The sequence below is a fragment of the Saccostrea cucullata genome, unplaced genomic scaffold (assembly GCF_032062105.1).
Source record: "Saccostrea cucullata isolate Sc308-1 unplaced genomic scaffold, CSIRO_AGI_Scuc_v1 ctg11189, whole genome shotgun sequence".
NCBI classification, from domain to species: Eukaryota; Metazoa; Mollusca; class Bivalvia; order Ostreida; family Ostreidae; genus Saccostrea; species Saccostrea cuccullata.
Window position 1 is genome coordinate 1 of NW_026923287.1, and position 21,315 is coordinate 21,315.

At 33.0% G+C, this 21,315-nt stretch overlaps 1 protein-coding gene across 1 annotated transcript; it reads left to right on the forward strand.

The window, feature by feature from the left end:
• The first annotated feature begins 17,951 nt into the window (after positions 1-17,951).
• On the forward strand, positions 17,952-19,393 carry LOC134263667 (prostaglandin E2 receptor EP4 subtype-like). Its single transcript, XM_062746040.1, has 2 exons — positions 17,952-18,717; positions 18,880-19,393. The coding sequence occupies exons 1-2, from the start codon at positions 17,962-17,964 to the stop codon at positions 19,153-19,155; spliced, it is 1,032 nt and encodes a 343-aa protein (XP_062602024.1). The 5' UTR covers positions 17,952-17,961; the 3' UTR covers positions 19,156-19,393.
• Positions 19,394-21,315: the final 1,922 nt, after the last annotated feature.

Consider the following 21,315-nt stretch of genomic DNA (forward strand, 5'->3'; position numbering starts at 1 on the left):
TCACAACCCAGTAGTATTCAAAGGTTTCGTTAAAGGTAAATGCAAAAGACATGTGAGAAATACCAATGACACTGCTCTCAGTATTATTCTACAAGACTTTAAGAAACACTTGTCAAAGAGAGGCTTCTCTGATACAGAAATAGATCCTATTATCACATGAATAATTGGAATAGACTGAAATGAGATCCTAAATAAAAGTAACGGCCAAAAGTATTGAGACCCCACAATAAATTGGTAATGGTTACAAAATTTAATCCGAGAGTCAACGGACTAAAAACGCATATTAAAATACTGGAACGAAGCGAAAACAGACACAAGATGCAAAGAAATATATGGCATGTCAAACGTTGCTATATTCGATAATCTTGTGATGTATATTCAAAATCTTGTGATGTATGTTCGAAATCTTGTGATGTATATTCAAAATCTTGTGATGTATGTTCGAAATCTTGTGATGTATATTCAAAATCTTGTGATGTATATTCTATAATCTTGTGATTTATATTCAAAATCTTGTGATGTATGTTCAATATCTTGTGATGTATATTCGAAATCTTGTGATGTATATTCTATAATCTTGTGATGTATGTTCAATATCTTGTGATGTATATTCGAAATCTTGTGATGTATATTCTATAATCTTGTGATGTATATTCTGTAATCTTGTGATGTATATTCAATATCTTGTGATGTATATTCTATAATCTTGTGATTTATATTCTATAATCTTGTGATGTATGTTCAATATCTTGTGATGTATATTCGAAATCTTGTGATGTATATTCTATAATCTTGTGATGTATATTCTGTAATCTTGTGATGTATATTCAATATCTTGTGATGTATATTCGAAATCTTGTGATGTATATTCTATAATCTTGTGATATATATTCAAAATCTTGTGATTTATATTCAATATCTTGTGATGTATATTCGAAATCTTGTGATGTATGTTCAATAATCTTGTGATGTTTGTTCGATAATCTTGTGATGTGTGTTCTACAATCTAGTGATGCGTGCAATAATATTGCATTATGGGTAATATGACGCAACAGTTTTATAAGAAAGTAAGGACAATTTTCATTGGTTAGAAATAACGAAAGTAGCTGGAGCGATTGTTGTGGGGAAAACTATGCAGGTGAGAAAAAACACAGTCAGTTTGTTTATTACAGCCCTAATTTATGGCACGCCGATTGGTTCAAAAGTATTTTCTGCACAACGATCAAGATTTTATACACGAGTTAGATGAAAAAATTACACGAGTAAAATAAAAATGCACGTACCAGTATAGGTAAAAATTGCACATAGTTTGAAAGATTTTAACACAAACAAAGTGAAAAACACACGAATCCGACATATTTTTTGCACGATTTAGGGGTATAATATGCACAAACAAAAATCAAAAATTGCACGAGCAGAGGAAACTAAAAATTACACAAACAATTTTACTGCGCATACAGCTGCGCATATCATTATTATGCACATAGAATATTCATTGTGTTCTTGGTTTTCTGTACTCTTTATCGCTTCATGTATATACTTAGCTGGATGTAATCGAGAATGGAAATTAAATGGCATTGACGATGACATGTGCTTTATTTTGCTTCTTTATTTCTTTGCTAAAACTCAATCCGATTTCTAGCTAATGTCAATCGAACAATTATGAAGTGTTTCGATCCATGTGATCTATATGTGAGAATACGTTTTTCGAAAATATTATGTTTTTCTTATATTGACCGAGATCATAACCAATATACGGAGGTATTATCTGATGCTGGACAAAAATTGTGACAAAAAGGAATCGTATAATGCGGGTAAAAAAAATGCATACTATGCATACTCGACTCCGAACTAAAAGTACCTAACGATAAACAGTACGTTTGACTAGGATCTTGATTTTCTAAAAAAAAAAATGTTAGAATTATTTCGCATAATGAATCGATTAATAAAGTTGATTCTTCATGAAGTTGGCAGAATTATTGCTGATTATAATCATTTAGCTGTAGAATCAATTTTGGTACTTTTCATTTGTACCTATTTTATTTTCTTTACCACTCGGAATATGAAATTATATACATGTATACCTATATTCGATTCATTTGGCTGGATAAATATTTATTTTAAGTTTAAGAACGTTGGGATTACGTTAGATGTATACAGCATGTATTTAGATCTCATGCGTGCGCGGATCTAGAGGGGGTCGGATGGGGGGGGTTACCATAGACCCTCTTGGAAAACGCTGACACCCCCCCCCCCCGGGAAACGCGAATATGTGTGTGAGATGGATGTGGAAAATGAAAGATCTGAGACAATAGAAGTCATAACACAACTCTCTCTCTCTCTCTCTCCCCCCCCCCCTCCCCCTACGAAATAGATTTTTAAATTTTTGGCGAGTTTTTTTTCGTCCTTTCTTCCTTTCTTTCAATCTTTTCTTGTCAAGAAATTTCTGGGATTGGATATTTTTTGACTGGGATGGACCCTCCCCCCCTTATCTGGATCCGCGCCTGCATCTAACGCCAAACATAAAAATATTTTATTCTAATAACACATGTATTCATACTTATGAAATATCAGGATATCAGTTTCGTTGGAGATCTTAAGTCTACTTTGTTATGAATTCTTTTCCATGCAATCTCATATTTTCAGTTATAAACTACTCAATTAAAAACAAGACATTTCTTGTGAGCGTTACTCTCATTCGTAATGACGATTACATGATAAATGTTTTCAATTTAATAAAAAGGACCAGAAAAAAGGAGGATATATATACCCTGTGTGTTTTATGTACATGCTCTTTTGTGTTTTATTACTTTTAAAACAGTGTGCTTTACTAAGTACATTTATATACCATACAATGTTACAAATAGGATGCAATAAAAAAATTAGAATGGATACAGCAGTGTCATAGAACGCGTTTTATCACTCTTAAAAAATGCAAATAATTCATGTTCTTTATTCTGTTTACATTTCAAATTCGACTTCATGATTTTTAAAATTATTTTCCAAACGCTAAGTTTCTTGTAAGATTACCTTTTTTACCCAAATACATGTATATGGCCATTATAAAAAAAAGAACATGATTATATTATTATGAAACAAAATTAATCGTCAATTAGGCCTATAGAATCCCCCCCCCCCCTGGATTTTGTTGTTGTTGTTGTTTTTGTTTTTTTGTTGTTTTTTTTTTTTGCAAAAATAACCTACTTCCATTGTAAAAAGTCCACTGAAAAGCCCCCTGTTTTGTCGCTGGATTGGAATTGAAGGTGCCTCACTACCTCAACGAAATAGGATTTTCGAGATTGGACGCTTTACCTTTTTTTTTTTTGGCTTGTTAATTATTTGGCACCCCCCCCCCCTTTTAATAGAGATACTACATATGTATCTGCATATTATAATTTCAAATTATATATATTTTTTAAATTGTCTAACTCCTTTATAAATATGCATTTTACTTATTCAAAATAATGTACTCTAGAAAAACAGAAATTAAGTTGAAATTCACATAAGTAAAACACTGTATAATTTTACATTTAACATTTTCATGGATACATGTATTTATGTAATCACCACACGTTGTTTAACATTTAAGACTACATGTACTACTTTTTCACATTGGGCAAATTCCACAACCCAGATGACAGCAACATTGCTTCAAAATCTCTGTAAATTGCTAATAACCTCCAATCAAAATGTATCATTGAAGTGTCAAATAACTATAAATCGATTAGCGTACACGTGTCTTTCATTCCATCCCAGTAGGGAGGAATTTCTCGATGTGAAAAGGTCACACATCCACATCCTTAATTATTACCAAAGTACACACAGTGGGTGGTGGAGGAGAAGAGTTTGTTTTGTTGTTAACTCTCCTGTATTAACTCACGCTGTTTTTATTTATTTACCTTTACTATGATAATATCATTGTTTTAAACTTTCAAAAGATATTGCTATATAGAGGAATGAAACAAAAAAATCTAACAATTAAACACGCAACAGATAATACAAGTGTATACAGTTTATATGCACCCCCCTTTTAACGTTATCTATATTTTAATCGGGGATGTTAATTTATATGCATATTGTGTGCCTGTCAATTTTTACATGTATATAACACGTTAGGCATATTCTTGAGAGTCTAGCGTAATTCTGAAAGACCGAATCTTTTTTAAAAGATTAATAAATTATTGTTAACACATTACTCATCCTCTTGTTTTATAACGTTTCAAGCTTCCAAGCCACACTGATCCGTTCTCTAATGAATATTTATGAAATGTGCGCAATGAGGATGCGTCGTATATTATGTTGATGTTGTATTCTCACTTGTGCAGTTTTCGTTTTTACGTTTGTGTAATTTTCTCGTTATATCGTGTAAATATTTTGTTGATTGTGTAGTTTTTGTATAGTTTGTGTAAATTTCAATAACTTTGTGTGTATTTTCCGCGCTTTGTGTAAGTTTTGACTAACTCGTGTAATTTTTGTTTAAGGTCGTGCAGAAAATACTTTTGAACCAATCGGCGTGCCATACTAATTACAAGATGCACGAGTGTTGACCCTGGTGAGCTGATGGAGATATATTGGCCTGCTAGGGAAAAAACTCATCTAATAAAGGAAGTCAACATTTGATGTATTTCTTTTATGTCAAAACTCTCTTTTGACTTATGTCAACATTGGATAATATTCTTTCTACGGATGTCAACACATTGCCTAACAATTTGTATCTAAATATCAGTCAACAATCAACTTTATGATTCAATTTTATTCGTTTCAATAACGAAAAACAGAGCAATTAATGTCCTGGAGCATTGAGTACCTTACGTTTGTATAAAGGTAATTTGCACGTCGCTTTTCGTGCATGTCTTTTAATGAAAATTTTTTTTCACCCAATACATTCATATTTAAAAAAACAAAAAAAAGCAATCACCACTGGATCAAACTGCATTTTTTTTTTAAATATATGGAGATAACGAACAGTATTCAAGCTCAAATTTCAATTTGAATAATACAAATCAGTAGCAGAATAAATACGGACCTGGAATCAGGTGCTATGGAGAAGTTAGCGCATCTGCCGACCGTTCATAGCGCCATGTGCTCCTTAGTCATATCGGGGAAAAGGGAAAACCTAGAAAACGCAAGAGTGCAAATAATGACCATACAATTAGTTTGAAAAATGTCAGTCAGAATTTGACTTTCATTTGCTGACAGGGTCATAGTATCGACCATAAAACTTGCGGAATGATCTGTCTATACTAGTATCCTTGAGTCACCCTTGTTTATTGATAGCTTGTATTGTTTCATAAATTGTTCATACTACATTTTATATTCTATATGTGTGTTTATATATACTTGTATATTCTATTTTGTTATTTACTATTTAATGACACGGTGCATACAAATAGAACACCTACCTTTGTACAGTTTTCTTGATTTAGGTTGGAAGGTTCACCTGCGACTCTCTTGAAATGAAATAGAAATTGTATTTATATCATCTATTATAGGCTATAATAGCCGACCTCAGTGAATCATGGTACTTATTTAATATAGATACGTCGTGAAAAAGGGAATATAATGAATAATGTGGAAGGACGACGGGAGACGGCTAGGATGAGGAAACTCTTTATCTGGAAAAAAAAACAATCAAAGCATTACCCCCCTTCACTTGATTTAAACTCCTCTGTTGTATAGAGACTTTGAACGAAGGTCATAATAAATATACGGAGTCACCTGTTAGTGTCCATTCTTTTTGGAAAACTGTCCATTCTTTTTTAAGAATGGACAGTTTTTTTCAAAAAGAATGGACAGTTAAAACAAACAGAATGGAGAGATACAGGTAAACCTTGGCATGTGCACAAGAGGGAAACAAAAACAAATTAATACATTAAATACGATTTAATGTGTACATGTGTATAACAAAAAGAACACATTTAAAACTATGAATAATGCACATTATTTCAATTCACGAAACTTGAATTTAAATGACAATTTAAATGATTCCCTCGAGAAGAGTCCATTTTAAGCCTGAAGTATGCTTTTATTAAATGTATTATCCAGAAAACAGTTTGCACTATGAAAACTACACTGCTGCAGTGAATATTTCGGTAGAAAATAATTAAAATTGAAACATTTCCAGATTTGATTTGATATACATTTTCAGGTCGAAGTGTTGTTCATGGCTATCCAACACTCGGAACACAATTTGCATTTAACCATTACACTGCTGTAATTAATATATCCTCAAAAACTGAATTCAAATTAAATAACATTTCCGGTTTGAATTGGAAATGTCTGTATTTGTCGTCGAAGTTTTAAAGGGGATCAAAGTTTGGATAATATTTTCTTTTACGCTTACTATTCTCTGTTTCCAGGTCAAAGTATCACTAGTTGTGTGCATCTTTTGGTTTCAATTCGATTTCGATTCTATCAGATATTCTCTCCATCGGAGGGAAACATGTTTGCTTTTACAAAGCAAAATATAAACTGATTATGAGGAGTTGCATTCTTATATAAAAACTAGCATACCCCGAAATCCACATAACCGTCCATTCTTTAGACAAAGACCTTTTGATATTTGCATCTGGAAACACAATGGCCATTCAAAAATCGCTGTGCACCCCAAGCTAACCTGTAACTGTCCATTCTGTAAACAATGAATTTTTGTATGTGTGCTACCTGTTTTGCACATTTTTTTTATTTTCAGGACAAAGAGAATCATGTTTTAAGTAGGTGAAAGGCCTCAAACTAACCATTCTGTGAGAGAAAGAACTAATAATCGAGGGCCTACTGTAAGAGAAAGAAGTTCTTCTCTCACAGAATGGCCAGTTTGATGCCTTTCTCCTTTACATTTTAATTTTAAAAAACATTTAAAATGTTCAAGTGTACACTATTTTCCATTTGATCTTATGGAACTTGCGAAGCTAAAATTTATTCGATTAGTGTGTTTCATTCAGTGGTTAAAACTCTGAAAGTTTTCTCCTTCCAATCCCCATGTTTGAATTTCATAGGTTCTTTATAGATATAATGTGTGTTTCACAATCAGTGAAATGAAAGTTAAATGCAATGAAAAAAAAATTAATTTAAAAAAGGAAAAATCCTTTAATGCAGCTATTTCTCCCTCTATTGTCTTACTTGGGTTTTTTCTTTCTCTTTTATTTTCTGTTCGTTCTTTAAATATATGTACAGAGTATATAAATATATTTCTTAGGAAAACACCGCTTTGTAATATCGATTAATTAAAACTTGTCGTGAGCAACACCTTATACAGGAAGCTATGTTAAAAGATGACCCTATTTACGACTTCCTATTGGTTTATACCGGTTTCTTGACAATTGTAATTGTATTTATGTAAGTTTCGGAGATTACAAACAATAACATCAAATTCCAAAAACACTTGTATTTTTTTTAATTTCATTATCAAAGTACAAGTGAGATTGTTTCAGAAGAAATATCACAATAAAAAAGGAGTATTTACTTTATTTGTGAAAAACTGTGAACGCTCTAAACAAAATCTGGCAACAAAACAAATCTGGCTATATAAATAATTAAACACAAAATCGGAGAAATTCTACAATTTGTATTATTATACTTTCAAGTTAAATACTAAAATCTGATTGGTTTAGACGCAGTTAACAGTCCGTTCTATTACCCTCAGCCTTAGCAACACACGTGGCAACGGGTAACACAACGGTAATGCGCGTACGGTTCACCGTAGAATTCTACAAGCGTTAGTTGCGCGTTTGAAAGAACAGGAATAAACCTAACGTCAATAAAAGCTTGCGTCCGATGTAGCTTACTTGAAAACAACAAACGACAGACGAAACATGATTGCAAGTGCAGAAATAACGAAACTTTAGATGATAAAGGACTTTCAGGGTATCAAACAAACAATAAAGAGGTCAGTAAATCTTTTTCGAAGTAGCAGGGAGTTTGAAAGCTTTCTAAACGTGAACGTAAAGACGATCGACGATTTTTTTTTATTGACATCCTAAATCAACAAGACATTCAGTATAATAAAATAAATGGTGCCTGTTTTGGAGGGTAACAGTTGAAATTGACACCCCTCGGAAAACCATTGTCAACCTCCGCTGACGCGTCGGTTGACAATGGTTTTCCTTGGGGTGTCAATTTCAACTGTTACCCTCCAAAACAGGCACCATTTATATAATATGTATCTAGGAGGAGCATTGCCTGTCAGACCGGTCACTCCCTCCCATGGTCCTCAGATGTTGGTAAGCTAGACCGAATATTTGTTAGTCAAGTTAGTTCAACAAAATCAAGGCCTAAACCTCGGTATAAAACACATCAGCCAAACTACGAGCCAATGACAAATAATATTTGTTAACATGGTTGTTTTAACCTCCATTAGTACATGTTTCACACCTCGAACAAAGGATTTTTGCTGCTACCAAATCACTTGGTACACCCCAAGCCCAAGCTTCATGGTTGGGTGACTCTGCCATTGTGTGCATAATTATTGAGCAAATCATTACCAATGATAGGTTACAATCATGGACACGGGGCAAGGTCAGCAGACAATGAATTATGGACCTCAGGCGCGTAGCCAGGCGTACGTTTGTACGCCCACATCATTTTAGGGAAAAAAGGAGAGAGGGAGAGGCAGGCGAAATTTTTATGCTCTTAAATCATTTTGCAATAATAAATAATTTTAAAAATAAAAGAAATGTTTAGAAACAATTTAATAAATGATAAATAATAACTGAAATTAACAGAATCAGTTTTAGAGGATAATATGATACTTTACATTTAAGTGCATTACATTCTCATATACATGTACCACTCCAACCGATTAATTTTGTCTCTTCAAAATTCTAAAATTGTTTTAAGTGGGCTCTTCATATTACATAAACAACGATACAATGTATTGGGCATATCCTTTCTCATTTTAGAGTGTTTGTCCATATTTCCTACAAAAAAAAACAGACCTCGAAAACATGGGTGCATAGCAAACTTAAAAGTTTAAGAAAATTGCGATCAGGGGGGTCGAATATGCTCATTTAAATTCAATAGCCGTCGGGGGATCGACCTGTGGATCCTCACCAGGGTTTAACCACGGATCCATAGGGGACATTAGGCCCCCAAACCCCCTGCCTACTCTTGCGTCCACATCATTAGTGGCCTGGCTACGCCACTGGACCTGATGTGCTAGAACAGTAAAAAAAAAACTACATAGTTACATAAATTAGTACATGCAGGAAAAAAGATCTCTTTCTCTTCCCCTGTCTTTGAATAATTCAACTTTAGCCGAAATCAAAACGTGAGAAAACTTAATTAAAATCAAATGTAAAAGAGAAATTTAAGAAATGTCTAGTAATTATTTGGGTTTTTCCATATAGCTATATAGCTTTATTAAGCTATTTAAAATAGCTTAATAAAGCTATTTATATGCAGTTTTTAACAAAAACGTTTTTAGTGAGAAATAAAAAAAAATTGGCAAGTATTTGACTATCCATATATGTACTTTGGGCTATCAAAAAAAACAACCTAAATCATAGAAAGTTCTAACATTGCTGTTGTTGAATACTTTTAACGAGGCCCGATCTAGTTGATCTGCGCATACGTTTTAACGCAGCGTCGACTCAGGCACGTCACAGTACCCTGGACTGCCGTCACAATTGAATACAATAACGTCACAATTAAAATGACGTCAAATTGCGCTAAAATATTTCGCGGATCTTGCTCTTGCTCTATAGACTGCTTGTTGAAAGCTGGCTCATTCTGGCTTTTTATTACTTTTAAATTAATAACAACTTTGAAACATAATTTATTTTGAGGTATCAATTTCTTGGAACAGATTCATTAATTTTATCTTGTTTTATTTCAATTTGTGAGTTAGAAAAAAAATCTAACTGTAACCAAAAGTAAACGATTTTAGTCTTTCTCCTCGAACATTGAAGTATTTATACTCACCATTTTTATTGAGCATAAAGAGAAAATTATGCCATAATGTAAGAATGATTTAATTTTTAGAAACTTATACAGTATTACAATCGTTTGTTGATGTTATGTAAAGCTGACCTATTGCAACTTATAAAATACTAGCTATAGTTGGATAAAATAAGTCCTATTTTTGTGTTTTGATATGCCCCCTTTTCACTGCAATAAAGGCTACCTCCGATTTTCTTTTCATTTTTTAAAAGAGGGATGTGAATTGCATGATATATGTGAAAATAAAAACATTTCATCATTTATTTTTTTTAATTTGTCAATTCCTTTGTTTATTGAGGAGTTTTAGTATGTAATTGTGTATAAAAACACGAAAAATGGTCCATATCTTGAAAGTGCCCCCATTTGACTACAATAAAGGCAATGTAACAAAATTTCATTCTAATTTTTCTTAGCATAATACATACAAATTTATTTCCAAGAATCAAAATTTTTTATCATTCCAAGAAATTGATACCTCAAAATAAATTATGTTTCAAAGTTGTTATTTATTTAATGTAGGTCGCGGTTTTGCTGACGTCATTAAAACTGGGTACGCAATTTATATGATTTGGGCGACTTTCTTGTGCACATCTGATTATGACGTCACGGTGAGAAAGGGAAAAATTCAGTGCATTATCTAGCTATAACTTTTGTAAAAATGGGTAGTTTAGTGTAACAAAATTCATAGAACATGCTGAAGTTATAAAAAATAATGAAGGCTTATTTTGATTCCAATGACCAACACTGAAAGTGTTAGAAAGCGTTTCATTATGTGTTATTAATCGCATCTTCTCGGGTATATTCTGAGAGCACATGTACTTGTTTCGAAATAAATTTTAACCCTTGTATCATGTATAATTTATAAATATTAAATACATGTATTAAATGTGTACAATTATAAAACAGGTTATCTAACTCCGAATTACACTCGATACCCCCTCCTCAGAAAAGCACTCATTTTAGTCACAGGCACCTGACGTTACTTATTTTTCTTTTAATAAAAAAAAATATACACATACCTAATAATAAACGTTTATTATTAGGTATGTGTATTTTTTTTCTTATTTAAAGAAAAATAAGTAACGTCAGGTGCCTGTGATTTTAGTGTACACTTTCAGTGGAAATGCACTAACAAACTGTTTATTACCATTGTCTTCTACGATAATTTATCTACACAACCATTTATGGCATGCATGTCTTTGTTTTCATTTATCTCCGTAAACAGCGTCAAAACTTTGCTCACCGATGGAAAGTCGAACTCAATATTTATGAAACGGTATGTGCTAATCTCGGACGAATCTATATACAGGTTGATCACAAATTAAAAACTGCTAAGGCACTACCGGGGTAATACTACTGAAATATATATACATTTTTGAGCGGCATTGACCTCTTGTAAATAACCACAGACACGTAGGATATGACCCCCTCCCTTCTTTCCATTTCTTACTTCCTAACGCGGGGGGGGGGGAATAAACGTTTTCCATTTTTTTAAATTTCAACTCCACCCTATATGTGCATGTTGATTTAATCGAAATATTTACTAATCGGAGGCACATAAAGAATTATATAAATGGAAATCTGAAAAGGAAGAAGAGGGTTTTTCAAATTTATCAATGTCTGCATATTCCATGATTATCTACGTATTAGATAGTGATCATGCAAGTGAAGATAAAGTGAGGCAGACGTCGAGAATAAGAACAAATTGCAAGCTGTCTCTTCTTATGTATCAGTCGAAAACGAAAAGCATGTATTTAAAAACAGCGTAAAGAGATAAAAGGGTTACATTATTAATAACATGCAATAGGTATTAAAAAGCTAAAATAGGAAACCCCCCAGAAAAAACAGAAAGGGGGGGGGGTCGATACTCAATTGCCTGTATAACTAACGGCATGCGTTGTTTTTAGTTACATGTACATATTTTATTTGCTGCGTTGCTTTCCATATTCATTCAGTACAATTAATGTTATATGTATAAATTGAAAGTCTAAGAAAAAAATAAAATCTGCTTGTTGATTGCGCCAAACAAAGCGTAAAAACATATTTCGGGATTGGGGTTGGGGGTGGTAGTAGTCCTTGACTTTTCAAACAAACTTAGATCACAGATCTGCAATTTCAACGGGAATGGGAAGTCTGCCTATTCCAGAGGGGAATACAAGGTCACTTTTATTTTACAAATTCCGGCTAGAATCCGCGCATGAATTAAAAAAAAAAACGGAAACGGTAAGAAATAAACACATAAAGAAAATATATATATAAAAAAAAACTAAAGGACTGATTGTTGGTTTACGCCTTTTACGTGAATTTTCACTAATATCAGAGGAAATAAGCTGAAAGGGAAATATGTCTAATAGTTATTTTATTGAATTATTATGATACTGGTCACTTGAAAGCAGATATACGTGAATTTCCCTTTTCTTAAAATCCGTATTTTTTTTTTTTTTTTTTTTTTTTTTTTGGTGCTCTGTATACCGGATTGATATTCACGACGCCAAGCATGACGTCGCGATATTTTATGACGTTGTTTTTAAAAATGCTACATTTGTCAATATCAAAGCAATTATCTACAATTGAATTACGAAAAAATGAACCCGAACACATATTAATTTTTTTACATAGATTTATTTCAAATCAATTCTATTTTTAAATACCAAAGGATAAACAAATTCGTCTGCACGATTTAAAAGTTAATGATATTTTTTAAATCAAAACCTTGCCGGAAAACAAGCCAAAAACGACGTTTTTCCTATATAATTCAATAGAATACCGTTGAAAATGTAACTACAACAATGACATCTTTGGAATTCAATTACACAAAAACGGTGCAGACGAATTTTATAAAATTTTCAGAGAATGGAAATCAAAGGTAGAGAAATTATATTGGTAATTTTCATGGTATGTTTTCGAACACTTTTAAAAGCCCTGTAAACCCGCGACCTACGTTAAAAGTAATAAAAAGCCAGAATGAGCCAGCTTTCAACAAGCAGTCTATAGAGCAAGAGCAAGATCCGCGAAATATTTTTGCGCAATTTGACGTCATTTTAATTGTGACGTTATTGTATTGAATTGTGACGGCAGTCCAGGGTACTGTGACGTGCCTGAGTCGACGCTGCGTTAAAACGTATGCGCAGATCAACTAGATCGGGCCTCGTTAAATCAGAATTATCGCATTGAGAAGTGATATAGAGAACAATAACATTTGACTTACTATATTCAATTTCTTCTTCAATTCCAATTAAACAGTTAAACAGATATGGACTGATTCGGAAACAGCAAAAAGTCTAATTATGATATTTTTTAAGAAATTCAAATACGTTGGAACCATCCTATATTGCTCAAGTAGTGTACATGTATATCCAACCGTAAACCTTTCTTTTCCTGCTTTTCGTTTTCTGTGGAATTCTTTGCTTTCAGGAGAAATTTATCAATTTTACCACCAAAAACAAATGTTTAATAATGTCCACAAAAATAAAATGCCCCTGACTTAAATCCATCAAAATGACATGACTATCTTCATACAGAGATTTATCTATTGAAATGAACCTGTATTGTGTTTGAAAACTACTCACTGTAAACCGTCACCTGACAGGTAGATTTTACCTCGAGGGTATAATTATTACATCTGGGCCTGTACAAAATGGCAATAGTCAGGGTCAAACTATCCTTATCTTGATTGAATAATAAGAAACACACAAAGATTTGTAATAAAATAGACAGAGACACAAAGGGCTTAATTTCTCGTGTGAAGCATGTACTAAGTATGTTGTTAAACTTTTCCCTCGCCATTCGATTTGGTCCCTCGCTTCGCTCGGCACCAAATCTCATGGTACTCGGGAAAAGTTTACCAACATATACTTGGCTTCACGGAATGCTTACTTAAAACAATATCGTTGAAATCCATGTATCAGCTAATATCTCAGTAGCCTGCCATGGCTTATAACTTATTCAGAGTACTGAGTTAGTTGGAACACATATATATACCGTTAGTATGCGATAGAGTAATGTCACTACATAAATAAGAAAACGTTGATGATGACAAAGCTGAAGACATCTTGTTTGTCATACAGTTTAGATTTAACTTTCATCACGGTCCCACTACAACCTTCATATTTTGTTAAAATCTCGCAATTTTTTCGATACTCAAAAGCAGACTCAATTTTAAATCACAATGCAGGCTTATGACAGATAAGATGATGTTCATTGATTATTCTAAGTTTTTTTTCAATCAATGTTAGAATTCTAGAAAAGTTACCATCATACAAACGGTCCATCACTGAGTACATCTTTCCGTAGACAACGAGAGGAATATTGGATTGGAAAACTTCGAACAGCTTTTCCATATGGATGTAATGACAATATCGGTATTGTCGGAAATCTTTCCAATCTACAGTGTAACAATAAAAACCATATGTAAATCAACAGTAAGGTTTTCATCGCATTCGCACCAAACTTTTTCTCTGTCCTTTTAAAACTTTTAAATAGTATACTTGTGTCAAGAAATTTCTTTTTTTATTCCTTGATCCAGAATACAGGCTGGGGTCTGTGGTGATGGATATTGCAAATCTAGGTTTTTATCCTCCCCGTTTTATTGACAAAAATGCGGCTTAAACAACCCGTTCTTTCCTTAAACTTCAATATGGCGACAAAGTAATTTTCTTAGTTGGTTTGGTTTGGTTTGGTATGAACAAATTTTATCGTAATTTCTAATTACAAAGGATTGGGCTGAAGTTCTAGAAACTTATGACGCCCTCTCCCTACATATAAAAAACAATTCAATTAGGTCACAATTGAATATGTACATTCAAAGTATTCAATATTTACGAAAATTACAAAACAATGCATTTTAAAGAATCATACATATAATTTTGTATATACATGCATGTAGAAATAAATAAAATATTTCAATAAAATATAATAACAGTAATACTAACAAGTGAATCTGCCAGACTGTTTGGCAGAAAAGACGTTCGTTCTCCCCAGCACTCAATCTACCCCCCCCCCCCCCCCCATAATAAGACATCTATATCTAAAATATGAATTTTATCAAATGGTAAAAATTCATCAAAAAATTCCTTTCTGGCTTCGTTATACATTGGACATACAAAAAATAGTGGTACTCATCTTCTTTCTTGCCACATGAGCAAAAAGGGCTTGAAATTAAATTGCATCTATACAGGTCACTATTCAATGCACAATTATGTCAAAGTCTGGTCTGGGGAACATTTAGTCGTCTGTTACCATAATCAAAATATGCTGGCGGGGCAGATTTTTTAGTACTTAATTTAGAATTAAAATTTGACATCAATTGTACATTTCTTTTTTTCTTAGTCACAAAAGGGCCCAGTCTTGTATTCCACCATATTTCAAGTTGAAGACTATATGATTCATTTCCTACAAATATGCATTGACTATTGCTTCCAAACATTTTAATTATTAAAAAAAACTTTACAGAGCCTAGATACCGATTATCTGAAACATAATCCTGCTTCCTGTTTATGTTCTTCTTCACCCAATAGCTAAAGTCCTTCTGGACACATTATTACTGATGACGTAAATATACTTAATACTCAGTAATGAGAACCTTAAATTATTAATTTTAAATGGGCTAAAATTTTGGGAACCCGATCTCTTAATTGGCGTCATAATTTCATAAAAATATAGGCCCAATGAATTCTGTGAAAGATTTCGCCAGGCGATGGAACAAACATGAAAAAGAAGACAGAGTGGACTAAATGTATCAGATCTATGTTAAAATCTTGCATCAAGTGATTTAGGAGAAAAATAAAAACCATCTATCCTTCTGTGTTTAGTAATTCAGAAGTGAAAAAATAATTAAATTACACGGTCAGTATGTACTGGTTCTTGCTGTCAAAACAGAAAACAAAATTGTCTTTGTTTGTAAGACTCATTATCAAAAGAGTATTTTGGAGGAACTGGGATTTAATTCTACCAATGGTTTATCAACTGATACCCATAGCTCCCTCTCTATATCGTCTGTCAGTTTTGAATATTTTTGATATTCCTTACATCCAACATGAGTTTGAATTATCAGATCTAAACTGGGTTCCAAAACTTCATAAAAACCCTTGCAAACAAAGATACATAGCGGGTTCTAGCACTATATATAGTAAATGTTCTACCAAGCTTCTTCTTTACGCCTCTCTAAAATTTTAACAGTAGTGAAGGAGAAACTTCAGGAGTGTTGTTCAAGTAAAAAATTAGAGAAGTTATGTAAATCACATGTGAATATGTAAAAATTCCAAAGAAATTTTGAAAAATTTGAAATCACAAACTTTTACTAAAATCAGCAGCTTAAAAGCTTTGAACTTTTCAACTTTATATACAACCATTTCTCACGATAAATTAAAGTCCAGACTCTTTTTATATCTTGATGGCTGTTTTTTCCAATGAAAATGGAACTCGTAAATTTACTTACCTTGTCTACGATCATTTGCAAACTTATTTTATTTTTTTAAAAATCGGATTGAACATTCAAGTACTCTGATGTTGATATTAAAAAGGTGCTTGAATTACGGATTGACAATATCTATATGGAATTTGGAGACCAGTTCGATCTTCCAACAATATATTGGAATTCCCATGGGTTCAAATTGTGCCCCGTTATTTGTATTCATATGAAGCAGAGTTTGTCCGAAATATTTTTACGTGAAAAGAAGAAAACACTCGTTGTGGCCTACAATACGACACTGAAATATGTCGACGACGTAATGTCAATTAACAATATATGAAAATGAAAAACAAGTTGGTGAAACAAGAATATCAGCAGTCTCGTTTAAAGTCATCATTTTGTACGTTCTATGGTCGATACAATGACCTTGTCAGCAAATACAATTTATCATTGAGTAAAGGTTTTTCATACTAATTGTTAGTCCATTATTTATACACTGAATTGACGACGGATTTTCCGTCATTTCCCGATCATGAAAAAGAGCACATGGCGGGTGTGATCGATCTGCAGGGGATACTCACTCCTCCATAGTACCTGATCCAACCTCTGATGTTTTTGAGATCCATGTTTGCGCTGCTACTATTTTGTATTGTTTAATGGACTTTTTGAGTTTGAATACTGTTTTTTATTTCTGAACGTTGAATTAAACCAAGTTCCTTTAAAATACAGTTGCAATCAAGAATCTTAAAAGTAAAGATGATGTTGCTACAATTCCTATCTGGTGGAACTATAACATTGTGTTTATGTGGTCTTTGAATTTTTTTTTTTACAACCCTCCGATTTAGTGAAAAACGAAAAGATAGATGGTACACATACTGTTTTTCGACTTTCGAACCAGATTTCTTGATACATTTTTAAACCACTTTTATATAATGATCCATTCTGAGAAAGTTTTTATATCTCATTCTTCATATTTAGTCCCATGTCTTGTTTAATCTTCGACAGCATTTATAAAAAAAATACGTTTTGTCACTAATTAAAAGATCGGACTATGATTGCTTTAAGATCTTTATTCTCCAATAAGAATTCCAATAAAAAGTCACTTCCATCAAGTGTCCCTTGTCATGACCGGCTTTGTTACTGGGTTACCATTACCTTATTCTTTTTCTAGTATAATATCTAAATATGAAACAAATGTGTCAGACTCTGTGGTATCAATGCGTCATCACATGAGGAGATTTCTGTATTTATTCTTCGTTGTGATGAATCCCGTACAAATTGAATGCATTCATTCTTCTCTACTTTGCTTTGTTTATACATTAAACAAAGTGTAATATATTTGTTTCGATGAAATTGATTCATTGCACAGAGAATGTGTTTCCGATATTTCTTTTTTTTTGTGGTGGAAAATCCCGGTTAGTGTATATTTATTTTTTAAGCTCTTCTTTGTTAAGAAATACTAGTTTATGTATAATATCATCTCATTATATAAAATTCCTGTTGCAGTAAAATAAGAATTAGAGCAGGAAGAAAAAATCAAGCATTGTTTTAATGTATACGTATATAAAGATCCATCCAGTCCACAAAAAGTAAGAAAACTAGGTAACGAAACAGCGATGACTGAATTATCAACAATAATAAATTACAACCAGACGACACCCAAACAGGAACAAGAATGGCCCTCGATGGTCCCCGCGACTCTATTACTAGTCTTTGGGATATCGGGAAACGTATTAGCCTTGGTCATTCTCTGCTGTTCTACCAAAACGCACAAATGGCGACCGTTCTACCACTTCGTTTGTGGACTTGCCATCACAGATGGAGGCGGGGTGCTACTGTCCTACCCAATCATCATGGTTCGATATGGCTCCTATTTCGAATTTACCTATCCGCAGCGTTTGTGTGACTACATGGCATTCGTATTCATGTTTACTATCCTGGCCTCGGCTCTTATTGTATGTGCCATGTCTTTTGACCGTTTTATTGCAATCCTGTATCCTCACTTTTATAACTGCCCCACCAAAAACAGGAGGGCTGTTTTAACTCTGGCAGGAATTTGGATTTTCTCTGCCTTTATGTCCAGCCTCCATTTGATGGTCGGTCAGAAAAGCAAGAATTTTTTCCCGGGTTCTTGGTGTTTTATGGATTTTTCAGATGCCGCCACATCGAGTAGGATCCTGGCAATGTTGTATTCCCTGACAGGCATTCTGATCCTCACCACTACAGCCGTACTGAACACCGTGGTGATTGTCCGAGTCTGTTACGATAGCCAAAAGAAGAAGAAAAACATAACAAAGAAGAAGAATATCCACATCATTGTCTTCCTCTTCCTAATCGTGGTCTTGTTTTCTTCATGCATTTCATCGCTTTTAGTAAGTATTGAATTATCCTTTTGTTGATGATAGACATTTTATATTATTTTAGAATGCTAATAATTAATTGAAAGGCTGAACAACTATGGGAGTACAAGCAATAAATAGTATCTCTGAACCAAATGTATTAAACTTATTTGCTTATTTTTATGTTCTTAACAGATTAACATATTTGGCCATGCAGTTGGAACCATTTCGGGAAATGGAGAGTTTGAACTTAATTCTGTTCGTCTTTCCATTTTGAATTCAATTATTGATCCCTGGATCTACATTTTATTTCGGAAGGATACATTCGATTTTTTCAAGCGAAGAGTCGGAAGATTGGGATTTATTTCGGTATCAAGCTCTACCTCTGGGACTCAATCCTCCAAAAATGAAAGCCCCTCTAGCGATCCGTATGTTGATGAGACGTCAAAGGAAATGGTCAATCCAGCCTAACTGGAACAACGCATTAGAGAATGTACAATTCTGACGGGACGTAAAAACGGTGGCTGGTTAAGGTGAAAAACACAAATCTAGACAAAGAAGAACCAAAAAACAATGTATTTCTTCTGTTGTAAAGATGATTTTGGTATACGAATGCATGGAATTTTAAATTTATCATAAAACTACGCTATATATGTCTGTATAAAATATCATAGTTTTCTTATTTAAAGTATGAAATAAACTCATTCTTAAATACTATGGGTTGTCCAATATTTGCATCGTGTCTGACACAAATGTTGATGTTTATTGGCTATAGACGACAAAGACCAACTAACATCTAAATTAGAAGATAAACGAGACGTTCCTATTTATGTAGTTATATTCTAACAACACCTGCAAATGATTTTGTGTCAACCCACTTATTTGCTACTCAAAACCATGCTCTGAATACGTTCAATTTTAAAGGTACTTGGACACAGATTTGAAGATAATATTTTCTCATTTTTTCTGTATAATATCAGGAATTATATATTTTGATAGCATTTCACACAAAAATTAATTAAAAATCTTATTTCGTTTAAAAGTTATTAAAACTTTAAATTTTTTGGCGGGTTTGATTGACTCATCCTTGCACTTTCACAAATTTTAACTTTATTCTTAATCCTTAGGAAGTGGCAATTTTGATGTGTTTAAATGAGAAATATTAAAACTTTTATCAAGAAAAATAATTTTATTCAGAGTAGAAATGTTAGAAAGCAAAACACCTTCACAAGTATCGTCATTCCGAACTAAGAGATGCGTGCAGAGTTTAGCAAATCGAGCACACTCGTGTTATGTACACAGTTTTTGTAAACGGCACGAGTTCTGTTATTGTTGATGTTTACAATTCGCAGGGTGCGTTCAATCGTCACAGTCTGCTTACCACAAGTGCACGGACTGACAATATATTGTGTGTTTGTTTTGCTTTCGAACGTGTCTACTCTGAATTTTCTGGATTATAGTATTAATATTTTTCATTTATACAAAACGAGATTGCCACTTGTCCTAAGGATTAAGAATAAAATTAAATTTGTGAGAGTGCAACGATATGTCAATCAAACCCGCCGAAAAATTTGAAATTTCAATATCTTTTAAACGAAATAAGATTTTTAATTAATTTTTGTGTGAAATGCTATCAAAATATATAAGTCGTAATATTATAGAGAAAATAATAACTTCAAATCTGTGTCCAAGTTTTTAAATCGAGTCAGGCTTCTCACACGTGAGCTGCTGTTACAGGGATTTCAACAACCTCCTTTAAACTGTAAAAGTCAGCATGTCGTTAATTCTATATGGTTGTTATAAGGATCTTTTAAGCAAATATAAATTATCACCGGTTTGTATTTTGACTGAATTATTTTACATATCAATCGTAAGGTCTTTGTTATTATACTGAAATTGACTAAGGAATGACCCATCTACTTGATCAAAATGAAGAGTACCCGGTGAATGAGAACTGCCAACAGGGGATGCTTACTCATGCGAGGCACCTGGTCTGTCCTCGAGCATTTCCAAGGGCCAATGTTTTATGCCCTCTCCACAGATTTTATTGTTTATAGATTTTTGTGATTGATTACTTTTACTCATCTTCACCATTTCATTTACCATATTTGTAACTTACTTTATATGATAGTGCATTATGTCCATCAATCTCCTAGACGACGGAACGAAATCAAGCCTCTCTGTGATGTTCAACAGAAATTGCTTAACCCAATATATTTTGTGAACATTATTAAGAATTTTTTTCAAGGATCATAGTATGAGAGACAAAGATACAAGAAGTATATATCAAAACCATTCAACTCAATATATATACATGTAACATGACTTTCTGTTCAGTGCTTTAAAACCTAAACATGAAGTCTCGTCCAGTTTAACACAGTAACCATTTCAAAATTATCGATTTCTAAATATACTGAAGAGTAATTTTAAAAAGAAAAATCTTAAAGCACCTTTGTTTACTTCTCGTTTTATTTGGTGATCGGTCGCTCAGTGTTTTGAAAGCTTGTTGAACGAAATTTAATTTTTTTTCTTATTTTTCTGTCAAGTCTTAATTTAATAGTCTGTCAAGTCTTAATTTAATAGTCATTCATAAAAGTTTGATTTTTTTTACTGCGGATTTTTCTTTTCTTT